The following is a 25,612-nucleotide window of genomic DNA, read 5'->3' on the forward strand; positions in this document are numbered from 1 at the left end:
GGTCGTTTGACTTTTAGGACATAATTTAAGTTTTTGACGTTTGGAAATTTTGACGCATTTTGACATGTTTTGACATATGTTGACACATCATAATACATTTCAATACGCGTTTGACACATTTTGACATAATAAAACACAAACAAAAATGATAAAAATGACAAAAACAAAAACCAAACCGACACAAAAATTACACCAAAACAACACTAAAATGACACTAAAATTATACAAAAATGACATAAAAATTACACAAAAATGTCACAAAATTACACCAGACTGGCACAAAAATGGCATAATTGATATCAAATTCACGCAAAGTTGACACAATTGACACAAAAATGACTCTAATATGAGAAAATAACAACACCAAAAGGACTGAACAAGAAACAAAAAAAATGTCACAAAAATTTTACAAAAGTGGGACAAGAATGGCACAGAAGATGTTATGAAAAAGCTGAAATATGACGAAAATTATTGGTCAATTTCGATAACTTAACCAGTTTTGAAAATTTTAAGAATTTTTTTCGACACATTTGTGACACTTGTGACACTTTTTTGACACTTTTGTGACACCTTAGGGACACTTTTGTGACACTTTTGTGACACTCTTGTGACACTCTTGTGACACTCTTGTGACACTCTTGTGACACTCTTGTGACACTTTTGTGACACTGTTGTGACACTCTTGTGACACATTTGTGACCCTTTTATGACACTCTTGTGACACTTTTGTGAAACTTTTGTGACACCTTTGTGACACTTTTGTGACACTTTTGTGATACTTTTGTGACACTATTGTGACACTTTAGTGACAATTATGTGACACTTTTGTGACACTTTTGTAACACTTTTGTGCCACTATTGTGACACTTTTGGTACACTTTTGTGACACTTTTGGGACACTTTTGTGACACTTTTTTAAAACTTTTTTGACACTTAAGTGACACTTAAGTGACACTTTTTTGGCACTTAAGTGACACTTTTGTGACACTTTTGTGACACTCTGTGACACATTTGAGACCCTTTTGTAACACTTTAGTTACACTCTTATGACACTCTTGTGACACTCTTGTGACACTTTTGTGACACTTTTGTGACACTTTTGTGACACTTTTGTGACACTATTTTGACACTATTGTGACACTTATTTGACAATTTTGACAATTTTGACAATTTTGACAATTTTGACAATTTTGAAAATTTTGACAGTTTTGACAATTTTGACAATTTTGATAATTTTCACAATTTTGTCTATTTTGACAATTTTGACAATTTTGACCATTTTGACAATTTTTACAATTTTGACAATTTTGACAATTTTGACAATTTTGACAATTTTGACAATTTTGACAATTTTGACAATTTTGACAATTTTGACAATTTTGACAATTTTTACAATTTTTACAATTTTTACAATTTTTACAATTTTGACAATTTTGACAATTTTGACAATTTTGACAATTTTGACAATTTTGACAATTTTGACAATTTTGACAATTTTGACAATTTTGACAATTTTGACAATTTTGTCAATTTTGACAATTTTGACAATTTTGACAATTTTGACAATTTTGACAATTTTGACAATTTTGACAATTTTGACAATTTTGACAATTTTGACAATTTTGACAATTTTGACAATTTTGACAATTTTGACAATTTTGACAATTTTGACAATTTTGACAATTTTGACAATTTTGACAATTTTGACAATTTTGACAATTTTGACAATTTTGACAATTTTGACAATTTTGACAATTTTGACAATTTTTACAATTTTGACAATTTTGACAATTTTGACAATTTGGCAATTTTGACAATATTGACAAATTTTGACAATTTTAACAATTTTGATAAATTTGGACAATTTTGACAATTGTATCATTTATAGAGTAAAATTCAGATCCATTCGCTCAAATTGGCATTAGTTGTCTTCATCTGAAGTCGAATAAGTTGACTTGAAATCTAACTGTGGGCAGCAAAAATCGATAATAATTTCGGAATCCATCATTTGTCTCTTTCCCTTCCCCCACACTGTAGGTCGTCCTGAGCGCGTGTAGTCCCTACTTTCGCAAGCTGCTGAAAGCCAATCCCTGTGAGCATCCAATTGTCATCCTGCGTGACGTTCGGTCGGAGGACATCGAGAGTTTGCTGAGGTAATTTCCACCCCCACCCACACCCCATCCAATCATTCAGAAATAGAAAACTTACCCAACTCGAATGATTATCATCACATTGCTGGCTAAAAACTAAACTAATTAATCCTTTTCTTCCCCTGCTCTCTCTTCCCGGTCTTTAATGGCCCTTTTTCTGGCCGCGTGCTTTCTGGACCAACACAGATTTATGTACAACGGCGAGGTGCACATCGGACAGGATCAATTAAGCGATTTCCTCAAAACGGCACAATTGCTCCAAGTGCGGGGGCTGGCAGATGTGACGAATCCGGGCCCGGGCCGAACGACGTCCAACAACTCCTCGATGCTAAATTCCTCCTCGTTATCGACACCTGCTGTTCAGGAGCTGAAAGCATCACCCGTAATAAAATTCAAATTAAAACTGGCTCACAATAATTAATCCCTTTTTTCCCTCGACGGCTCTTTTCTACTTCTCCCCTTTCCCAAAAACCAGACTTCTACTTCGTTACCATGGGAGCCTCCAGAGGACAACCGAGGAAATGCGCCGCCACCCCAGAAACGTACCAAGAGCTCCGAATTGTACCGGAAACAGCATGGCCTCAGCCCCGATGATCCGATCCCAATCGAGCACATGCCCGTCGGACAACATCCGCTGACCCGCGATCGGGACCGTTCCAAGGATAAGCAAAGTAGCAAAGATTCCCTGCGTGATTTCGAGCACCGAGACCGGGACCACCGGGACCGTAGCCTGGAACTGCGCGATTCTCTCCTAGGTCAGGCGCTCGAGGGCGGCCCAACCCTATCCGTGCCATCTTCGGTAGGTGCCAACAATCACATCAGCATCACCCCTGGAAAGCTTACGAACAACTCGAGCCAGGATAATCTTGAAATGCGTTTTCCCAACGTGTTTTCCCAACAGAAACACCCGGATCTGCTTTCGCTGCAGAACGTGGCCAACGGGGACGATTCCAACAGTAGCGATACCGGTGCCTCGGACCATGGCGATGACATCGAGAGCATGAACGAAAACGTCGAACACACCCGACCCTCGTTCCCGTTCCTGGGACTGCAAGGCATCCCCGGTCTGATACCGGGCCCCTCTGGCATGCACGGGGACAACTTCGGTAAGTCCACTGGGGATCCCCAGCGAATTATACTTCAACCTGTACATGGTCCAGTTTTCTTTTTTAGTTTACCAAAAAGACATTTTTCTACTAATACGGTTTTTAGTTTAGTTGAAATTATCCTCCGAAAGTTTAGAAAGGATAAAAGTTTTCCCTTCAGTAGTTAGTTTGAGTTCCTTTTTCCTTGACTTAAATTGAGTTACATACGAACTAATCTCTCGCAATTGGAAGTTGTTTGCCTTTGTTTGATTTTTCTTTTAGTTTTGGTTTTTCGTTTCCTTCTCAAATCCGGATTTTGAACATACGAAATTCGTTGTTTTCTCGATCGCGTTATGCTTCTATTGAAGCCGGTAGACTTTGTGGTTGGAAATCAATCGTTGTCGCCCTATTTGGGTACCGCTCGTGGAGGATGATTTGAATAAACACCAGTAGTGGTTACAGGATGACAATCGGCTGACAGAAACACTTGACTGTAATAACAAAATATTTGGAAGAATTTATCCCGAATAATAGTTTTCACACTTGAATATCGTGTTTACATCGAATCGGCTCGAGGGGAAACTTTTTTACCAAAGAGTAGCAGGTCAATGTCGACTTATGGAAAATATTAAATCACGAGTAACATGTCAATATCAAACTGTGATTCGGCTTGATTTTCTATATAAATCAAGCACAGTTCTAGGAGCTGGGTATAATAATGGTTGCTATTGAATATTAAATTCTAACCGAATTTCATCAAATTTGACACACAAAAAGTAATCTTGAACCAAAAAATGTTACAGCATTACTTTATACAAGAATAGCATGTCAACACGAACTAAAACGTGAAAGAAAATCATCCTTTCGAAGGAAATGAAAAATAGTTCCAAAAATATGATTTCAATGTTTTTTTTTATATATTTTGATTGCGATTATTGCGTTTACACCGCGTTATGTTTGAGAGAAAAAAAAATGTACTTTAGAAATAAGCATGTTTATATCGACATCAAGACAAATTTCACTCAAGAGTATCACGTCAACACCGAATTGTGGTTGGCCTGTATTTTGTAAGTAAATCCAACCTTATCGCTGGAGTTGAAATGAAATCGAGCAATTTGAAAAAAAAAACACACACACACACAAGAATAATTTTATACGTACTTTAGAAAGAGCAATTTTTAACTCAAGCATTTGTACATTCTTAAAACTGAATAAATTTTTCACTCAAGAGTAACGTGTCAACACCGAATTTTTGCATTTCGGCAAAGAATTTTGACCATTTCGTTAATTTTGACATTTTGGACAATTTTGACAAATTTGCCAGTTTTGCCAATTTTGACAAGAAAAACACTTGAAAACCAAGTTATTAGAAAATGAGTTTCAGGGAATTTTGTACACAAGAGTAACACGTCAACATTGAGTAATACGAAGATTTTTATCCAGAGTGAAATTATCACCCTAAAATAAGATTTCACCAACTGGGCTTGAGCTGCACTCTGCCCTGATTATATTTTCGATCGTTTCAATGATTTCTTTCGAACCTTAGATACGACAAACGACATGATATTTGTTATATCACCCACAGAGAACCTTCGAAAAGGGAGTCCTCGGGAAAGGAATTTAATTTTTGAAAACAAATTTTAAGATAACCATCCAATCTGCACAACGAGTGTTTGTGTGTGTTTGCGAGTGTATCGCCCATATCGGAATTGATTAGAAATTTTTGTTTTGGGATGAAATCTCTAGAATAAAGCGAGGAAAAAATCTCATCACCCGAGAAACTCATCTTTTTTCGGGGTACCAATTCAATCTTGCTCGGTTGAACGATCGGTTTCTTTTTTTCCTTTCGTCATTGACGACTACTGCTGCTGTTATTGTTGACTCTTTTTTGCTCGTCTTTTAAAGTCGAAGGAACTTGGGCAAACCATTCTAAACTTTATCGGCAAAAAGTCACTGGTAATGGTAGCCTAAATTTCGGGCAACCCCACGCAAATCGACCGACCCCGGCAACATATTGTGTGTATATGCTTGCGGAAAAAATGACCAAACATCAGGAAAACCCCTTCAAAGATGCTTGTTTTCTGCTTCTTCGAGAGTGCGAACTGTGGCAGCGAAAAAAAAAAGAGGCAAACAAACGCGCGCACAGTCAACCGTAATAGACGGAAAACCAGCTGAAGGAAACGTAATATTCAATACTGGAAAATTTCCTTTCATGAAAGGTCCTCGTCGTCGTCGTCGTCGGCCAGCAGATAAGGACGCTTGTGTGATGAGCGAGGAAAAAAACTTTCAATCTTGGTCCGAAATGAAAATGTAGATAGCTGAAAAAGGGAATCCTTTGGTTCTGTTTTGTTTTCTTCGGAAGGGGTTGGGGTTATTTTAGAGAATCTCCCCTTCGGATCCGTTCTTACGGCAACCAGCCGCGCCGCGGTCAAATCCTTTCCGACATTTATTTTTCTTCGGATCCGTTGTGGTACGCATTTTAACGAGGAACCGGAACCGAACGGGCGTAAAAAAAATGATCATATAAAATTAAATGTATGTTGTTTATATAACACTCCTTTTGCCGGTTTTTCTTACGGGCTTCGAGGGACGGCGCGGGATCAAATCAAACCGATTTCCAATTCTGGTCCAGTTTTGCTTTTGAAAAGCTCCCCCCAACTGCGCTCCAACCCTTAGAGGAAGAAAAAAACCAACGCAAGAGACACAACACATTTCGTCCGGCGAATGAAGAAAGCTTCATCCTTCCGTATAGAACACACACAATGGGGTTGGTTCCAATATTTTCGGTCCATCCTTTCGGACGATTCTTACAAAACCGACACCAGAGAGCTGTGGCCACTCTGCCCGGTTGCTTCCGTTTTGACACACTCACACAGAATGGGTGAGGCTCCGCCCCACAAGAACGGCGAGGACGCATCATCATTATCATCATCGATGGACCTAAATCTATAAAGATTCTTTTCATTCTTCGGCTGATGGCGATCCTTCTTCTTATCGCTGCCTTACTCTATCGGAGATGGTGCCGGAGGGCTCAAATCCAATGGCCGTCCGTCGTCGTTCTCGGTCCTCTGGATGATGAGAGAAAAAAAAAGCGGTGGACGGAAGACGGGGGCATTTGGATTTTCCGAATCCTTGGAAAAACACTCTCGACGCATTCTTCCATTCTCGGGCGGTGGTGGTTGTCGTTGGTCGTTGTTTTCTTTTACGCTTCCTTTGCTGCCTCGATTTTCAAATGTGTTTCCCCACATCCCGATTTTTCCTCGGTTGGAGGCCGCGTTCATGCCTTCATGAATGAGCGGGAAAACGGGGTAAAATGCACTTGAGGAAGGAGACTTCAAACAAGGAACCAATAGCAAAAATTTAGCGCTTTCAAGAAAGCAAAAATGATTCAACGTTCCCTAAGGTTGGTGCCTGAGTCCCTTTTCTTTCAATTTCTTCATATTGGTTATCCGTAGACCGTAGACTTTGATATATGTAAGTATAAAAAATTCCAATCAATTTTTTTATTCAAGAATATCATGTTCAAACCGACTTGTGCTAAAGAGTTTGCATCGATTTTTTGTCTAAAGTAAATATTTTATCCTTGTTTTTAGTCAAGAGTACCATGTTTACATCGACTTTTTCTCAAGAGTGTAAATCAAATTTTGCTAAAGATTGTATTTCGAATATTGCTCAAAACATTTTTTACTCAAAAATATCATGTCTGCATGAAGCTGTGCTGAATGTAGAATTTCATTATCATTTAAACTTTATAAAATTTTTAAGGGGGATCGTCATAAAACGTTCCCTAAGGTTGTAGCTTGGGTCCCTTTTTGTTCAAATTCTTCATATTGGTTAGACTGCACCGACCACAATCAAACTAGTATAAAGAAATGCCGAATTAAATGATACCCTCTTTAAACTTCAGAGAAACGTAGACTTCTATATTTTATCCTCTTTAAACTCTAGAGAAATATCGACTTTTTCCTAAGAGCTTACATCGATTTTTCTCAAGAATTTTTCATTTAAGAGTAACATGTTTACATCGCGAGTATTTTTTTTTTACTCAAGGGTAAATGGTCAACATCGACGTGCGCAGACAATTTTCACTTGGGAGTACCACATCTACAAGAAATTGTACTGACTTTAGAATTTTAATATTAAGGTACCTCTACAGACATTTTAAAAGTTTGAGTGAACCCTAACAAAATGTTCCCTAAAATTTAATGTTGAGTACATTTTTTTTCTATTTTCACATATCAGTCAGACAACATTGGTAACTTTAAAGGTGGAATCGTTTTCGAATCGTATGCTGTTAGTTAAAAAAACAAACACAAACATATAGGAATGTTTATAATTTTTACCCAAGAATATCATGTTTATGTCGGCTTTGAATAATCAATAAAAATTTATCCAGGAATATCGTGTCTACATCGGAAAAAAAAGTCCTAGTCAAAATACATCTTTCGAAATTATCAAAATTTCTACATATTTTAAAATTTGTTGATGATTTTAACAATACGCTCGCAATGCAGCAATTAAACCCACACGTCCCTAAAATTTGACGAGTGTGGACGAGAAGCGACTACAAAAAAGGAAGGCACAAGAAAAATGAGTCCTAGGGCCTGAAGAAAGAAAAAAAAACCCCGATCATAACACGCAAGAAAAATGAGGCATCGATGTGTCCCTTTCGTTAGCTTGCTCTCTGTGTGTAAATTTGCAGCAGCTTTCTGCCGGAAAAGCGATGGGGAAGGCAAGCTCGGACGAGAAGAGTTTTTCTTTAAAATGTACACTCTGAAACGGACTGACCGACCGGCCGAACCGTCGCTTGTGGTGGGGAGGTGTCCGGAAAAATGGGAAATGATGTTTATTTTTCTTTCCACTTTGTTACGCGCGTCCGTCATGAGAAGCGAGAAGTGTTTGAAAGCGTAGGAGAGAAAAAAAAATGAACGAAACGGCGTCGTCTTCCTCGGATGAATGTGGTTGGATTTGAATCCTTTTCCACCGAAAGTTGGGTGCGGATTGTGGGTGGGCTAGTGGCGGTGTGGTTGAATTAAGTTATTTTTCGTCTTACTTAGAGGGGTTTGGTCTTTTTCGGGTTTTTTTTACGAGAACCAAATTAAGTTCAACGCCTAATGAGGGATTATATGCGGTCTACTCCAACGTTGAATTGCGTTTGTGATGTTTTTTTCCAGTTGGTTTTTTGGCTTTTTATACTCATTGCTAGTAGAAGAAGTCTTAACAGTATCATCAAGACAAGGGCAAATTACGGGGCAATTTGAAGTCATATTTTACACAAAGAACGAGTTTCGTGACCGCAATCTTTTTTGCAGAGATTGTTAAAAGCTTTTAGAATCAAAATGAAAAATCAAAACTTCTGTTTTTGTATTGATGCATTAAATTCAGTCGCCCGAATTAGGATTACAAATACTTGATTGTCAACTGTACCGGCAGATAATCATCAAAACACCGAGTGAGTTTTTTTTCCCTCCGATTGTGTGCGGATATTTAGACGAAGAATGGTGGTTAGTGGGTTTTCCGGGCGGGGGGTCATAAAGCAAAACATCCGGTCGAATAATGCAGTTAGCTGATTTGGTTAGCGCCATTTTCATCACCCCCAGGTGCTATTGCTAATTATGCACGGCCCAGTTTGATTGGCTGGTTTGATTGGAATTCTACTAACTGCATTGCGGGTTGAGGCGGGGGGTCCCTTTTACTGGACATGTAATTCCAGCGATTTTTTCTTACGGTCGCCATACAACCGGGCGAAGCGGACTCTGCTAATGATAGGGGCAGGTGCATGTCATTATTAATATCGGTTTGGTTTGGCAGAGCTTTACCGATACGGTTTTGCAGAAGAAATAGTTTTTCAAAATGGGTGGGGCAAAAAAGGGGGCAGAAGCGGAACAATTGCGTAAGCCCTGCCCCGCGAGAGAGGTGACAATAATTTTGAATCACCGATTCCATTAGTGTCAATTATTGATACAGGGCCACGGAAATGCTGCGGTGATGAGGTGTGCGGCAAGAAGAAATGGAAAAAAGAGAGCCGTGAACGTCAATATTGTATCATTACAAAGCACAAACTACTTTTCGCAATGTGTTTCGATGCCATTAGCGTAATTATTATAACGCGTAACAAGGCACTACCAGTAGCAGGTTTGAGGGATGGCTAGCTGGTGAGGAAGGTGGTCTCTAAATTAGGTGTCAGCTAACATGATATGGCTTTGTGTGGACTGAGGTCGGGAGTACATTTTTCACCAGAGTTTTACATCCCGGTAAAATGGTACATAATTTCCTAATCAAAATAATAATTTTAATTATGTAAATTCTGTGCGAATATAAATCCATTTCGCACTCAAATGATATGATTAAAATGGGTCCGAATCTCTGAAAAAGGGGGCAGGAAAACGCACAATTACATCAGTTTGACCGCACAAAATTTTACCTGATGGGATCAATCAAAGCGCGATTCAATTTTTGCAACTGGGCGCCGCTATTCAAGGGAAGGCAGGAAGGTAATTGGTGACGTACACCAACAACGACGACGACAGACGCCGGTTTCTAATTTCTTTGTGTGTGGAGTAATTTTCCCCATCCCCCTTTTCCTTTCCCTCAATTTGGCCCGGTGTTCATCGAAGCGCGCGGTCCTCACAACATGTCATATCGTTATTGGTGCTTATTATTAAAACACACATTTTAATATCGTTTTCTACTTTTAATGCCGAGAACACGCGCGAGTGTCTACTGGCATAAAGGCTCTGTGTTTGTAATAAGGGTAAATTTAATGACGATTTTCGGAGCCGTTGCGGAGACACGGGAAATCGGAGGGAAAGGCGGAAATAATGTTTGTACCGACCATGATTTGCTCCTGTTGCCTATCATTTTCCCCCTACTCTAGTGTTTAGCTATTTCGTGGAGGTCGTTAATGTGCCAATCGGTGCGTGTGTCTGTGTAAAGTTCAACTGATTCGAAATTGCCATTCAACAAAATTTGATACCTTCAGCACCAGCTTTTTTTCCTAATGTGCAAAGTTCACGGTAATAAGGGGAGCCCGTACATTTAATTTTACATCACCCTTTCACCAAAGGAGAGAAAAAAAACCTTCGAATGGGATATCAATTAAGTTAATTGTACTGTGTCGTCAGTGCTGTATGAAAATGAGTGGAATCGTTTTAAGTTAGAATTTTTTTAAAGACGGTTGAATCCACGAAACCAATTTTTTAATTAGTTTTACTATCACAGTGGTGAAAAATATAGTTTATTATAAGTCAAATCGAAAGCATTTTTTTACGCTAGAATATCATGTTAACATCACTTTTACACCACATAAAACCTTCAGTTGGAATTTGGATAAGTAAATGCACTTGCATTGTTATTGCAAAAAGAAATATGAAAGATTTCTACTCCGCAGGATTGTTTTTGTGACAAGAAAATCCTCAATAGCTTTACTTTAAGCTCGAATTGTACAGGTCGACATTCATTCAACTACAACAATTTCAAAAGATTTCCGATTTGGCTTAAATTTTCAGCAGATAAACGACCTTTTTTTGATCTCATCCGCTTTGCAATCAAACCTTCGTAGAATCTGAGGCCAAACAATTGCCCTCCCTGACGCAATTACGCAATTTTTCACTCAAGAATAACATGTTTACATCTAACAATGGTCGAGAGTGAAATTTTCATACAAGAATATCGTGTCAATATTGATTTACGCATGCGAGAAATTACTGCACTGGCTTCACCACATTGAGATCGAAGATGATTTTTTTTTAGAGTATTGTGTCAACATCACATTCACAGAGAAAATCTTTAAAAAAAAAACCCAAAAGAGGAACTTTTTCTACCTAAATACTGGCTAATTATACGTTATCAATGCTGTTCAAAAATTTGTATGTTTCTTTTAAAACGTGATCGCTTCTATAAAGCTCCCGCCACAAGATTATTGCTTGAATTGTACAGATCGACATTCATTCAATTGCTACAATTTGAAAAGTTTTCCGATTTGGCTCAAACTGTACATGCAAATTTCCTGAAAATTTACGATCTACAAATTACCCAACCCGCACCAATCAAGTCGCCATAAATTCCGAGGCCAAACAAATGTCCTTCCAAATGGAACATTGAATCAAAAACAGATTGCGCAAGTAAAATTGCTCTATTACGCAACTATTCCACCTCTCCCGGACGACAACAGCCGGTGCAGCTCAACCGATCGGAACAAATAATTCCACCTTCCTTGATTCTTCCTACTCTAAGGATCCGGGTCATCAAGATTGGAAAACCTACAAACAACCATATCAACCAAACCTAAGCCCGGCTCACAAGGAAAACACAACTCGAAACGAAAGAAATCTAAAGTTTCCTCCGCGACTCCCGTCGGTTTTGGGACAGGAAATGCGGGGGTGTCCGGTTCAATTGCAACGCAGTGGCCACGTGGAAATCGATTTCTCGATTCCGGCGCCGGCTTGCTTTCCCTACATACCTTACTTGTATTCTTACTAGTTTCTGGCTTTTGCTTTTTTTCCCGGAAAAGCGAGGGAAACCCTTTTTTCGATTGCGAAACGGGGCGTTTCGTGTGCCAAGATTGAGAGAGACTGTCGGTCGAAGAAATTGATTTTATATGCAAAATTTGCCACCTCCCCGTCGGTTTTGCAGCGATTTTCCGCCCCTCAAGCTGGCTTCCAGAACATTAGATTCAAAGGTCTTCACCGGGAGAGACCGACAAATAAATAAACTCGATACGTGTGTACAGGAAAATTTACTTTAGCTGTCCATCTTCATTCCCCACCCACACACAAATACGGTCCAGCACTCTTCTTTCATCCAAATTTCACCCGTAACAAGAATGAAACAAGATAAGACGCAACGAAAGGGGTTGTCTTGGCAATGGCGTTCCACCGACCAACACGATGACTTCTCCCTGGAATGGCTATTTATCTGATGTGATGTACACCGGAGTTGGTTGGTCGCCATGTGAGTTGTTTGGGACGTGATTGCTCCCCAAACAGATGGTGTTCCTCCAGCATCCGGTTTTGGACCAGGGCAGCGCTTCAAAGGGATTTCGGAGAAATCAAAGTTCATTGCTGTGCTGTGAAGCCCGGTATTGTTCATTGTTACAGGAGAACGAAAGCCAATCTGGTCCAATTTTTTTTCCATTAAGCGACACCCAATTTTGATTGCGTCAGTTGGTTTGATGGGAAAAACTGGAAAATTCAAATAACATAATTGAGATTCACAGTTTGGATTTGAGGATTTTATGAGGAGATGAGATTCGGAATTCATATCCAGAATTCAGACTCAAGATCCGATCTCGAAATCAGGACCCGAATTTAAGACCCAGAATTCGAACTCCTTCCAGACTCCGAATTCGGACTCGGAACTCGAACTTGAAATTTGAGATCGGAATTCAGACTCAGTATTTGAGCTCAACAATTGCATTAGGATTTCGAACTCATAATTCGGACATCGAAGTTGCTATTCGGACTCGGACGTTGTTATTGAAATCTGTTTTCAATATTCGGTTCCGACATTTTACTCCGCATTTTAGCTCAGAATTCAGACTCAGAGTTAGCATTCCAGACACGATATTTGTACTCGAAATTTTCACTCGAAATTTCAGACATAGGATTCGATTTAGACCCGGAAATTCGTACTCGAAATTCACTCTCGAAATTAGGATTCTATGGTTTTCTTGATTGATAATTTTTGGTGATTTATTTAGGACGAAATTAAAACTGCTGTTTTTTACGTTTCGTTTGTTTTTTTAACGTTTTACGTTTCGGAAATATAAAGAGACGGCCGTTAGGGAAACACGCGGCAAAACAAGTTTTTTTTTCTTAAGATGGCTGAAGCTCAGTAGGCCGAAACGTAAAAAAAAACAGCAGTTTTAATTTCATCCTAAATAAATCACCGAAAAATTATCAATCAAAGAAAACCACAGAAAAGTACGGTGATCAAAACCAAACAACGAAATTAGGATTAAAAACTCTGTATCTAAATGAGGAATCAAAACGGGATTCGTACTTGAATTTCAAACTCGAAAATTTGAACTCGAAATTTGAACCCAAAATTTGTACTTGAAATTTTCATTTGAAGTTCAAATTAGGAATCTCGGATTCGAAATTCGAACTCGAAAATCGCACTAGAAATACGAAAATTCGAACTTGCAATTTGCTTATTCGAGCGCGAAATTTGAACTAAAAATTTGAAATTCAAATTTGGACTCAAAATTTGAACTTAACTGTTTAATTTCAACTCGTAACAGGAGCTCAAATTTCGGACTCGATATTCAAACTCAAAACTTGGATCTGAAATTCGGACATGGATTGAAAATTTGAACTCGAAATTGATGCTCAAAATTCGAACTCGAAATTTGGACTCGAAATACAGAGCCAAGCTCGAACATTGAAATCTGCATTCAGAATTCTGTTCCGACTTTGTACTCCGAATTTCGGCTCAGAATTCAGAATCAGAGTTCGAAATTCAGACACGATATTTGTACTCGAAATTTGATCTGGAATCGTCTACTCGTAATTTGGACATCAAATTCGGACACGCTATTTGGATTCGATTTGGACCCGGAAATTCGTTCTCGAAAATAGGACTCGAAATGAGGAATTAAAACTTGCATTCGGAACTCGATAATTTGAACTCGAATTTTTTTTAAGACCCTTTGGAACTCTAAATTCCAAAATTTGTACTTGAAATTTGCACTTAAAATTCAGATATGAAATCTCGGATTCGGACTGGGAATTCGAACTAGAAATTCGAAAATTTGAACTCGAAATTTACTTATTTATACGATCGCGAAATTGGACTTTGCAGTAAGGATTCGAACTTAACTGTTTTATTTGAACTCGGAATAGGCGCCCAACCTGAATATCGATTTAAAAACTCAGAATAAATTTTTGGACACCGTTTCAGATATGGAATTGTCATTCGATTATTGACTCGAAACTTATACTCGAAAATTCGGACTCGAAATTTGCTGCTCGAAATTTGAACTCGAAATTTGGACTCGAAATTCGGAATCAAGCTCGAATGTTTGAACTCAAAATTTGAACTTAAAATTCAGACTTGAAATTTGAACAAAAAAATCAGGTTCTCTGATTCGAAATTTGGACTAAAATTTTTGGGAAGTTGATTTTTAGTTTTTAAAATGCATTTTTCTCATTGTAAGTTTTTTAGTATTTATTTACAAAAATTCATTCATTTTTCTAAAACTCCTTCGTGACCACATTTGTGTAGGAATTGTAATTTTAGAGCTAAAAATTTTCATAAAAATTGGCCTGAAAAGTTTGGCCCTATTTAAATATTAGTCTAGACCTTTTTTGGGAAAACTAAGTATGTCAAGAGCCTTAACTACGTGAGGACTATACACACACAAAGTTTAATTCAATTCTGAGAGGGTCATGCCAGATGCTGTGTCGAGTTGGCGAAAAATCCATCTATTCGGACACTTCAAATTCACTTCAAATGCACTTTATGCTTTTAAGTTCAGATCTCAAATCTCGGATTCGAAATTCGACTAAGAACTTGAAATTCGAATTCGTACTCTGAATTTGAACTTAACTCAGGAGCTCAAATTTCGGACTTTCAATTCGAACTCAAAATTTGGATCTGAAATTCGAACTTGGATTTAATTTTCAAAACTCAGAATCAATTTTTGAACTCAGTTTCAGACATGAAATTGTCACTCGATTATAGACTCGAAATTTTTACTCGAAAATTCAGACTCGAAATCGGATTTGAAATTCAGACTGAGCGAACTCGAAATTTTAAATTTATATTCGGACTTGAAATTTGGACTCAAAAATCGGATTCGAAAACTCGGATTCAAAATTTCTTACTCGAAACTCGGTTTCTAAATTCAAACTTGAGATTCTCTTATTCGAGCTCAAAATTCGAGTAAGGAATTAAAATTCGGACTCTGAAATATTGAGCACATATCAAGTTCCAATTTATCATGAGCGCCTCAAAAACCTATAGTTTAGATCAAAATCCAATTTTTTAACGGCATTCTTCGGAAAAAAAAATAGATTCAAAAGGTCTTCAAAGAATCACAAAAAAAACGTAATTGATTATGCCGATTGCCTGCATCGAACTGAGGGATGTTTTCCTCAAATGAGAAAGCCCGTTATCGGACAATAAAATCAATGCAGTCACTAAAGGAAAATCGCGCAATCAATACTGGATATTTCATGAATCACGTACTACATTTCGGCAGCAGTAAAACCCTTTTTCGCATCACCCTCCTCCGTCTCTCGGCTCGGCAGATTCCGAATTTTCCGAGTACGCCGCCGAATGATGATAATGGCAAGTAATTTTGCTTTCCCGGAGCGCACTCGCTCCGGATGGTTTCCACCAAAGATTTTCCGTTTTCCCGTCTTTCCCCGAAATTTTCTCGGCCATACTTTATTGGTATTGGTCAACGCTTCAATCGTCACTTTCTCTCCTTTCTTGCACAGCAGCACGAGCACCAACATTACTAACCAGCCCAAATAAAGAAGCACATATCTCGGGCCCAGCGAAGGATGTGTGTTTTATCTCTGTTCGTATTTTTTTTTCTTTCATCCAAACCTTTTTGAGATCCTTCCTCCTCAACTGGGCACTACTGATGATGGTTGAGCAATTTCTTCACACCAACAATCGGAAGCTGGAGCCTCGGACATAAACAGTTCCAAGTACTTTCCAGATAGACTTCGATTGTAGTGGTGCGTTGTCCGGTTGGAATTTTGTGGTGCGGGGAAGTACTTTCTGAGAGCAAAAAAAACGGACAGATAAATCGAACTTTTGCATTCGAATCGTCGATTGAACGCCTCGAGGACTCCCAGCAGTGGGAGTTGCCTACCCTTTTCCTCCTCATACGTTCTCCCGATAATCAGAAGATACAAAGAGAAAAAAAATCCAAAGAAAAGGTCTTTTAAAACAGGAAACGTATCAGCTCAGCACCCCTTTACTTTCCCGCCGTCCGTCTCAAATCGACCTCGTTACCCAGATTCCGCCCGAGGGGTTCATTTTCACCCCGACAGGACTTCCGGCGGGCGCACAAACACATGAACCCGTCTTGGGTGAAAGAACCAAGGGGTAGGAAAGGAGCCAAGCAGGGGCAAATATCACATATCAAGCAATTCACTTTATTGTGTCACTGCGCTATATCTTGTCGTCGTCGTCGTCGTCCTGATCCTTCTTGGACGTCCGTCGTCGGCGGCGTCGCCTTTCGTCTTCGTCGTTCTCTGGACGCGGAGAGAGGTGTCCAGGGAAAAACGGCTCAAGAAAAACGAGTCTTATTTTTCTTGACCCTTCTCCCCTTGCCGGATTTTCTTCAACCAGGCACCGGTGCCAATCCGTTTTGGAAAATGTCCACACTTATGTGTATGTTTGAGTGCGGAACACGTTAACCTCTTGGCTGATGGTACCCTCTCCTGGACAGTCCGGGTCCCCTTTCCTGAAAAAAAAAGCTTCCCAAAAGCGAAAATGAAGAAAGTGTTATTTTAGCTGGACGCCGGGCCTGATGCTGGGATTCTTCTTGTTGTGAGATCTTTTTTTTTTATCGCACAGAACTGTTTCTCTTTCTTTATCTAACTTCAGTTCGAAGAACATGATTCTTTAAATTTCGATTTCTGCTTTCTGTATGACTTTCGGTAATTCGGTTTACTCGAAGCCGGGCAAGCAGAAGCACACACGTGGAATTTCTTTTGTCGAATGTGCGATGAATTAACCAGACTTGATCCGCATCGAAACCATTTTCGGAAGCACGAGTTATCTTGAATTTAAAAAAAATAAAACATTTCATTAACACATTTCTGACCACACTGGAAAACATTTAAAAAAACTTGAGATTTTTACTTGGATTCTGAATTTTTTTCAGAGTCTTAATTTTGAGTCCCGATTTGAATTTTGAATTTTGATCGATTTTTTTTATTTTAGAAAAATTTTCGATGAAGTTTCAAATCCGAATTTCGAGCTCGAACTTCCGGTTGGAATTGGAAAGCAAAATTCTGAGTCCAAATTCGGAGTTCCGAATTGGAGTTAAAACTACAAGTCCGGGTTCCAAATCCGAATAACTAGTCCGAATTTCGAGTACTTTTTTCAAGTCCGAATTTCGAGTTCGAATTTTGAGTCTGAATTTTGAGCCCGAATTTCGAGTCCGAATTTTAAGTCTAAATTTCGATTACAAATTACGAATCCAAACCTCGAACTGGAATTATAAGTATGAATTGAAATTACGCATTTCGAGTCCATATTCTGGATCTAAATCCCGAGCTCGAGTCTGAGTTCCAAATCTAATTTTCGAGTTCGAATTTTTAATCCAAACTCAAGCAAAAATGCCAAGCCGTGGAAGATATACAAGTCAAAATTCAGAGTCTGAATTTTTAGTCCCGATTTTAATTTCTAATTTCAATTCTTTTTTTAAATTGGTAACAAATTTTCTTCGAAGTTTCAAGTCCTAATTTCGAGCTCGAACTCCCAGTTGGAATTCGTAAGCGAAATTCCGATCCAAATTCAGAGTTCCAATTTGGAGTTAAAATTACGAGTCCGGGTTCCAAATCCGAATAACAAGTCCGACTTTCGAGTACTTTTTTCGAGTCCGTAATATGAGTTCGAATTTCAAGTCTAATTTTCGAGTCTAAATTTTGAGTGCGAGTTTCGAGTCTAAACTTCGATTTACAGTCGACAGTTCGAATTCAAACTCCGAATCCAAAACTTGAGCTGTAATTACAAGCATGAATTTTATTTACTTATTTCGAGTCCGTATTCTGAATCCAAATCCCGAGTTCGAGTCTGAGTTCCAAAGCTAATTTTCGAGTTCGAATTTTGAGTCCAAATTCATGCAAAAATGCCAAGCTTTAATTAAAAATCTGAATTTTTAAGGTGATTTCTTAAGTCTAAATCAGAATTTCGATTGCAAATTTCGAGTTTGAATTACTAGTACGAATTACTAGAACGAATTACTAGTACAAATTACTAGTACGAATTACTAGTACGAATTACGAGTACGGATTTCGAGCTCGAATTCTAATTTGAATTATGATTACAAATCCGAATTTCTAGCCTGAATTCCGACCCCAAATTCAAAACACATTACCAAATCAAAATTCCAAGGAATTTTGAGTCTGATTTTCCATTTTGAATTCCAAATTCGAATTTCGAGTTCAAAATTCGAACTCGAATTTCAAATTCCAATTTTGGATCCAAAATCTGAATCTGAAATTTGAATTTGAGTTGAAATCCAGTCCAGTTTCCAAATCCGAATAACTAGTCCGAATTTCGAGTCCGTATCCCGAGTTCGAAATTCGAGTCTAAATTTCGAGTTCAAATTTCGAGTCTAAATTTCGAGTTCAAATTTTGAGTCCGGATTTCGAGTCTGAATTTCGAGTCCGAATTTCGAATCCAAATTTCGAGCTGCTGGAATTACAAGTAAGAATTTTGATTACTTATTTTTGAATTCGAATCCCAAGTTCGAGTCTGAGTTCCAAATCTAATTTTCGAGTATGAGTTTTGAGTACAAATTCATCATTTTTGCAGCCTAAATTAAGAATCTGAATTTTAATGTTGAATTTCAAATTTAAATCAGAATTTCGTTAGCAAATTTCGAGTTTCGAGTACGAATTGCGAGTACGAATTTCGAGTTTGAATTTCGAGTACGAATTTCAATTACGGTTTTCGAGTTCGAATTCCAATTGTAGTCCGAATAGCGAATTATGATTTCAAGTACGAATTCCAAGCCTAAATTCCGAATTCAAATTTCATGTCTGAATTCCGAATCGAAATTCCAAGTTCAAATTTCAAGTTTAAATTCCACTTTAAAATTTATAGTCCGTATTCTGAATTTAAATTTCACTCCAGTTTGAATCAGAATTCAAAGTTCAAATTCAAAACGAAATTTCAGTCTTAATTCCCAATTCAAATTCCTAGTTCGAATTTCAAGTTTCAATTTGGGGTCCAAAATCTGAATCTGAATTTTGAATTTGAGTTCAAGTCCCAAGTTTGCATTTGGAGTTCGATCTTTTTAATCGAAAAATTTCAATCGCAAACAATCACCAATGCCCAAAACGTGTCTTCATCCAGCTGAAACCCCACTCAAAACGGGAACATGTCCCGCACGTCAGAAAATTCTTCCGGATAGTTTTGACAGAACAAACTTCAATTTATTTTAATCAGCAACCAAAACAACAAACACCCACTTCCAAAGGACAAAGATGCGTGTGCTTCTTTGAAAAACTATTCGGACTTTTCTTGTTCGGTAAAATCTTTTCTGTTAGCTTTAGTTATTCGAAATTTTGGCAACTTTCGCAGAGTCGATTCCCGTTTTCAAGATTTCCTACTATCGGTATTTGATCCGATAGGTTGCGTCAGATTAATTTATATTAAATTTACTCAGGACGTTCAAATTTCTAAGAAAAAAAATCTAGCAACTGTAGTTTGGAAAATTTCGAACGAGAATTCCCATTCTGGACATGTAATGTTTGCTCAACTTCCTCCTGGATTTCAGTGGGTAGTTGGGCGGGGAAAAAGTTTTATGTGTCTGTGGTCGCTCTTGGTCGAATGATTTTCTTCAAGTTGTTCCAACGGGAGGCCGAATTTGGCGGGGGACCAGGAAAAAGGTCATCTGCCCGCTGAAAAGTGAAGGAGAAGAAAATTAATCCTTTTCCTTTTCAATCTAATAACGATAAAGGATAGATGGGGTTTGGGCCGGGGGAACTGTCCGGTTTTGGGAACATCTTTTCCCAGATTCCTTACCCCCCTTTCCTTTTTGGGTTTCTTCATTTCGCAAAACGTCTTGGAGTTCGTTCCTAAGTCCGAGTGAGGGTACAGATTTTTGGAAAGTTGTCCGCAAGACTAACACGAGGTCCGGTTTTCCTAACCTTAACTAGTGGATGGGGGAAGAGGCGCCCGGGCCATAGTTAAAACGCACACGTTCTGTGCCAAATGGAAACATATTTCTCATACTTTATCATGGCCGGTCCTTTGGACCGGACACTTTCCAGAGCCTAGAACAAGAAGAGGGACCTAGAAGACGACTGCTGCTGCTTTGAGGTTGTGAGAGCGGGGTTAAAAGTAAAGAACTCATAAATAAACTCGGACCCGAAACCACCTTCTTCAAGCGGGTTCCGAGCTGGATGAAAAGGGGGTTGGTCCCAGGCAGGAGGGTGTTGTATGTTTTAAAATACACTTCCACTCACTTACAAGTCGGTTTTTTCCTGCAGGGGAGAGTGGGAGTTCTTAAGCAATGGCCCCTGGAGGGCAGCCCTCATCGTCCTCATTCCAGCCAAAGTTTGCAAACTTCCACTGAGACTGATGGCGGTAAGAAAAGGGCTTTTCCATCAAAAAACCTTATCTAAACAAACAACAGTAGCAGCAGCAGCGATAGCTTCTTTATGACCGGTCCCGGGACACTCTTCGGGAATGCGGCTGCTCGGTTTTCCAGGGGCAGGGGGTTTAGTTTTAATGAAAAACCCTCAGTTGTCCGAAAATATAATTATAATGTAAGAAGAAATGTGTATGCAAATGGAAAATGTCCGCAAAGCCTTGGGCCGGTTGAATGAGGCGAAGGAGGGTGGAAGTTTGATATCGAGCTGAGTAGAAATGATGATATACACAGCACAAACACAGAGGATACCCTCATTTCGTGACGACCCTTTCGACTCACTCTGGCTGGACATCGGTGATGATTGTCTATAAGGAAAACAAGCAAGAAGCTGCTCGGCACAAGAAGGAAAACTTTTCAACACACGTCCATTATTCAGCATGTCAAAATGTGTACAATTCTCTCCATTTTGGTACACTAACGAATGCAATCCCAACGTAGAGAAAGTTCCTCCAAGTAGTCCCCTGCTGATTTCAACTCTTTCATCGGCTTCCAAAGAAGTGAGATGCAAAAGTCCTAGAGATGTTTGGCCCTATCTTAAGTGAGGGTCATCAAACAAAATTTTAAATTTCTCCCCGTCCTCGTACCATTTGCCGGCAGCACCCAAAGATGAGCCGGAATTTTTCCATATTAAATTAATACAAATTTCACCGAGCAAAGCTGCTCCGTGCGGTGCTATAATTTGAATAATCTTCTTCCCTCATCATAAATGTATTAATGTTTAGCCTTTCGGCCGGGAGTTTCCCAAGATGTTGTCGACTGTTTAATTCATCCAAAATTTGTCGAAAACACTATAGGTTAGCTCAGCCAAGATAAAATTCAAAATAAAATTTGAGAACCCCTGCCCAGGAGGTACTCCACATTGAAATGACGATGTCGGTACCAAGAACGAATTACGGCCACTCCTCGGTCCAAACGCCAAAGACGTAAAACATATTTCCATGCAATTTCACCCCTTTTTCTTCACGCGTTCCAAAATTCCCACCCTCCTGGTTCGGGCGCCACCCAAATTTCCACCCACCCCCCGAAAAAAGCAACAATGTAATGCGACAGTTCGTCCTAACTAGTGAGGGTAGCAGGACGCTATTGTTATGATTATCATCGATGCTTTATGTAATATGGATCGTTTTCATAAATTTCGCTTCATATTCCTGATGGTCGATCCGCCGGCCTCTGCTCTTCTAACGACGACCGAACCGGAATACCCATCGCATCCCTAATAATGTACACACGACGTCGACGTCGACGACGATGACGACGACGCAGGAAAACGAGCCGGTTTCATAATATTAGTTTAGTTTAGTATCTTGGCTGCCTGCCTCGAAGCCGTCCGCCCGACGCTCATTCGAACATTCATAGAGAAACCCCAGAGGAATGGGGGGATGATTACGATACACTACGGAGCGAAAGAAGACGTCCCTCACATACTTTTGTTTTCGAAAGCGGGGTGGGACACGAGGGTAAAGTAGGGATTCGGCAATGTCTTTACTGCTAAATAATTATAATGTAATAATAATATCCAATCTGGAGAAATTTCGGTGAACGGTCGTGTGTGTGCGTGTGGTTGCGATAGTTGCTGTTGTTACAGAAAACAGCCCCCGGGGAATGGGGGGATGGATGCGGACAAACGGATGGATAGTGTGTTTTTACTTAATGTAATCGATAATTGAATGATTGGCGTGTTGCCGTTTGTGGGCTGTTTTTCCGCCGGCCGTAGTTTGCTGCCAAGACTTTTCAATTGAGTCAAAGTGGTTCCGAAGAAATTTTGCTTGCTCGCACCACACCCAGCGGCATGATTTGTGTAAAATGAAGCACAAATCGAAGTCAATTGGCCTATTAGAATTATGATTCCAAGAAGTTATGTAGCAGCCACGTGGAGACACACCAGTACCGGAACCTCAGGTATGAAGGTTCAAGCTAGACGACATGGACGTAATGGGACAGTTTATTAGTTAGTGGGGACTTCGCCTCGCTTCGGTAATACACTGCCCGTGAATGATTTATGGAGGGGTACTTGGAAATTGATTGCAGTTTATGTAAACAGCTCTCCCAGGTTTGCCCCTGGGCCGGTGTGAGGTGATTGAAAAATAATAGCGTGCGATTTGGAATCACGTCAGAGGAAAACATCTCAAATATGTGTTGGTCATTGCCGGACAGAGGGAAAGAAAAACAAAAATCCAGAGGAACATGAAAGATTTATGGTTTCTTTTTTCTATTTACCCATTCAGATTTTGAAACTGATAAAGATTAAAGATTTTTTTTATTTTATCGAAAATCGAATCCGAAATCGGACTCAGTATTCGAAATCGGATTTTAATTTCGAAATTTGGACTATAAATTCCAACTGGGAATTCGAATTCGGGCTCGAATTTAGACTCGATAGCTTGAACTTCTATCCGAATCAGATTTTTAACTCCAGTAGAATCCAGTCTCAAACTTTGAACTCAGAACTCGATTGCTTAATTTGAACTCCAATTTGGTCTCGAAATTCAAACTCTGAATTTGGACTTTTTGTTCTGACTATTCGGAATTCGTAGTTGAATTCATGACTCGGAACTCAGGCTTGAAATTTTGACTCGAAATTCGAAACTTGAACTTAGAATTCAGACATAAATGTCAGATTCGAAAATTGATCTCAAAATCCGGAATCAGATTTCAAGTTCGAAATCGCGATTTGGACGCAATTTGACATAAATATGCGGACTCGAATATCCGGATTGGAAATTTTTACCCGAGCGACGATGCGACGTTCGACTATAAAATTTGTACTCGAATAACAAAGTTAAACTTCGAACTCGAAATTCAAACTTAAAGCACTGACTGCCCGGATCGAAAATTCGGACCAAAATCGGTCGGGTTTTGGTCCGTTCAACCCGTGAATCGGTCCGAACAGATTAGAAAACCGACCAAATTCGAACCAATTCAGTGCTCTGGTAACACAAGTTTCCTGACGACGCGACGCGATGCCAAAAACAAACTATCAAAAAATTGGTCCTGATTTCCAGACCAATTTCGGTCCGATTCTAGACTAAAATTGGTCCGATTCCAGACCGTTTCTAGACGGATTTCGGACCAAAATAGGTTCGTTTTCTAAATCCAAATTCATTATTGCTGCTGCCATCGTAAATTTATATACTATTTGGATTTATCAAAAAGTTCAAGTAATTCGGAATAAATTATTTTTTGCAACATCTAGATAACACATATTTTGAAAAATTAAAATATCATTTAAACAAAACATTTTTCTAACACCCTTGCGTTACCTCGGAGAACTTGATTGGTTTACCGATGCTTTCCATCGAACAAATTTATGACATATAAAAAAACCAAATGATTGATACGATTGAAATCGCGGTGAAACTTTTCAAAACTAGACGACGCGTCGCGTCAATTCGGTCAAGAAAAACTGACCGAAATCAAACCAAATCTGGTCCGATTTGAACTGTCAGGCCTTGTCTTCGTCGCTGCCGTTAGCTTCAGGTTAATGGTCCGGAAAAACGGACGAAAATCGGACGTTTTTAAACTGACCATTTCGGACGTAAATTTCGGACTAGAGTCGGACTAGAATGTCCGGATTTGAAATTTATACCCGAGAGCCAGATGCGACGTTCGGCTTTGAAATTTGTACTCGAATATCAAAGTCCCACTTCGAACTCAAAATTCAAACTTAAAACACTGACTGCCCGGATCGAAAAATCGGACAAAAATCGGTCGAGTTTCGGACCGTTCTACCCGTGAATCGGTCCGAAAACTGACCAAATTCGGATCAACTTAGTGCTCTGGTGACACAAGTTTCCTGACGACGTAACGTAATGCCAAAAACAAACTGTCAAAAAAATTGAACGGATTTCCAGACCCAATTCGGTCGGATTCCATACCAAATTCGGTCCGATTTCAAACCAAATTTGTCCCGATTCCAGACTAAAATTGGTCAGATTCCAGACAGTTTATTGCTGCCACCGTATATTTATATAATATTTGGATTTTTAAAAATGTTCAAGTTATTCGGAATAAATTTATTTTATTTAAAATCTACATAACACATCATATAAAAAATTGAAATATCATTTAAACAAATCATTTTTCGACAGGCCAACGACCTCGAAGAATCTGGATTCGTTTACCGATGCTTTCCATCGAATAAATTTATGACATTTAAAAAAAGAAACTATATGATTGCTATGATTGAAACCGCGGTGGAACGTTGCAAAACTAGACGACGCATCGCGTGAATTCGGCCTAGAAAAACTGACCGAATTCAAACCAAGTCTGGATCGATTTGAACTCTCAGGTCTTGTCTTCGACGCTGCTTTTAGCAGCAAGGAAGCTTTCTTTTGCCAATAATCGGTTCGTTTGTGAGAAACGCTCCGAGCAATATCAACACCAGAGACGCTTCGATCGATGGGCATTTGGTAAAAATCGATCAATTCAGACTACTCGAACGGACTGAACAGGTTGGAGAACATGCTTTTTTCCGATAGGGTATTTTTGAGTCAAATTTTTATGCTCAAATGGCTGCCGCACATTGTCAATGTTAGGTGCCTTCTAGCCAAAAATTGAACGGAATTTTGGTCTAAGTGCCATGTCAGTAAATATGGTGCTCAAAGTTTCGTGAAGTTTTGACCCAAAAATTTGAGTCAGTATTCAGAATCGAGATAAAACACAACATTTAGACACATTCCAACTAGAAACTCAGATTAAAAAAGTGACTTAAAATTTAAACTCGAAATCCGTAACCAAACTTCGAACTCAAAATTCTGACCCCAAAATCAGACTTGGTATTAAAATTTTGAATTCCAATTTCAAATTTCAAAATTTCGGGGCTTGTGATATAACTTAGTGGGCAAGTTTGATGCTTCCTGAGCCGATGTCCGTGAGTTCAAGCCCAAAAGTAAACATCGGTCACAGTTGTACCGAATAAGTTTTTCAATAACTATCTGCCAACTGCAACGTTGGTATAGTCAGGGATTAATTACAGAAGTTAGAATCCATAAAAAAAAATAGGTTGATTTAAAGTTGCGAATGCA

General features: G+C 39.0%; 1 protein-coding gene across 7 annotated transcripts in view; it reads left to right on the forward strand.

Moving 5' to 3' along the window:
- LOC129742096 (protein abrupt) overlaps positions 1 to 25,612 on the forward strand; it is a 183,970-nt gene that overhangs the window by 89,500 nt on the left and 68,858 nt on the right. For 6 of the 7 annotated variants that reach the window (XM_055733942.1, XM_055733938.1, XM_055733941.1 and 3 more), the window contains exons 4-6: positions 2,038 to 2,153; positions 2,337 to 2,532; positions 2,626 to 3,256. In XM_055733942.1, the coding sequence (XP_055589917.1) occupies positions 2,038 to 2,153; positions 2,337 to 2,532; positions 2,626 to 3,256 (943 nt within the window). The remainder of the gene's footprint in view (positions 1 to 2,037; positions 2,154 to 2,336; positions 2,533 to 2,625; positions 3,257 to 25,612) is intronic. The other variant, XM_055733943.1, reaches the window with a different exon arrangement.

This window comes from Uranotaenia lowii, chromosome 2 (assembly GCF_029784155.1).
Source record: "Uranotaenia lowii strain MFRU-FL chromosome 2, ASM2978415v1, whole genome shotgun sequence".
Taxonomy (NCBI): Eukaryota; Metazoa; Arthropoda; class Insecta; order Diptera; family Culicidae; genus Uranotaenia; species Uranotaenia lowii.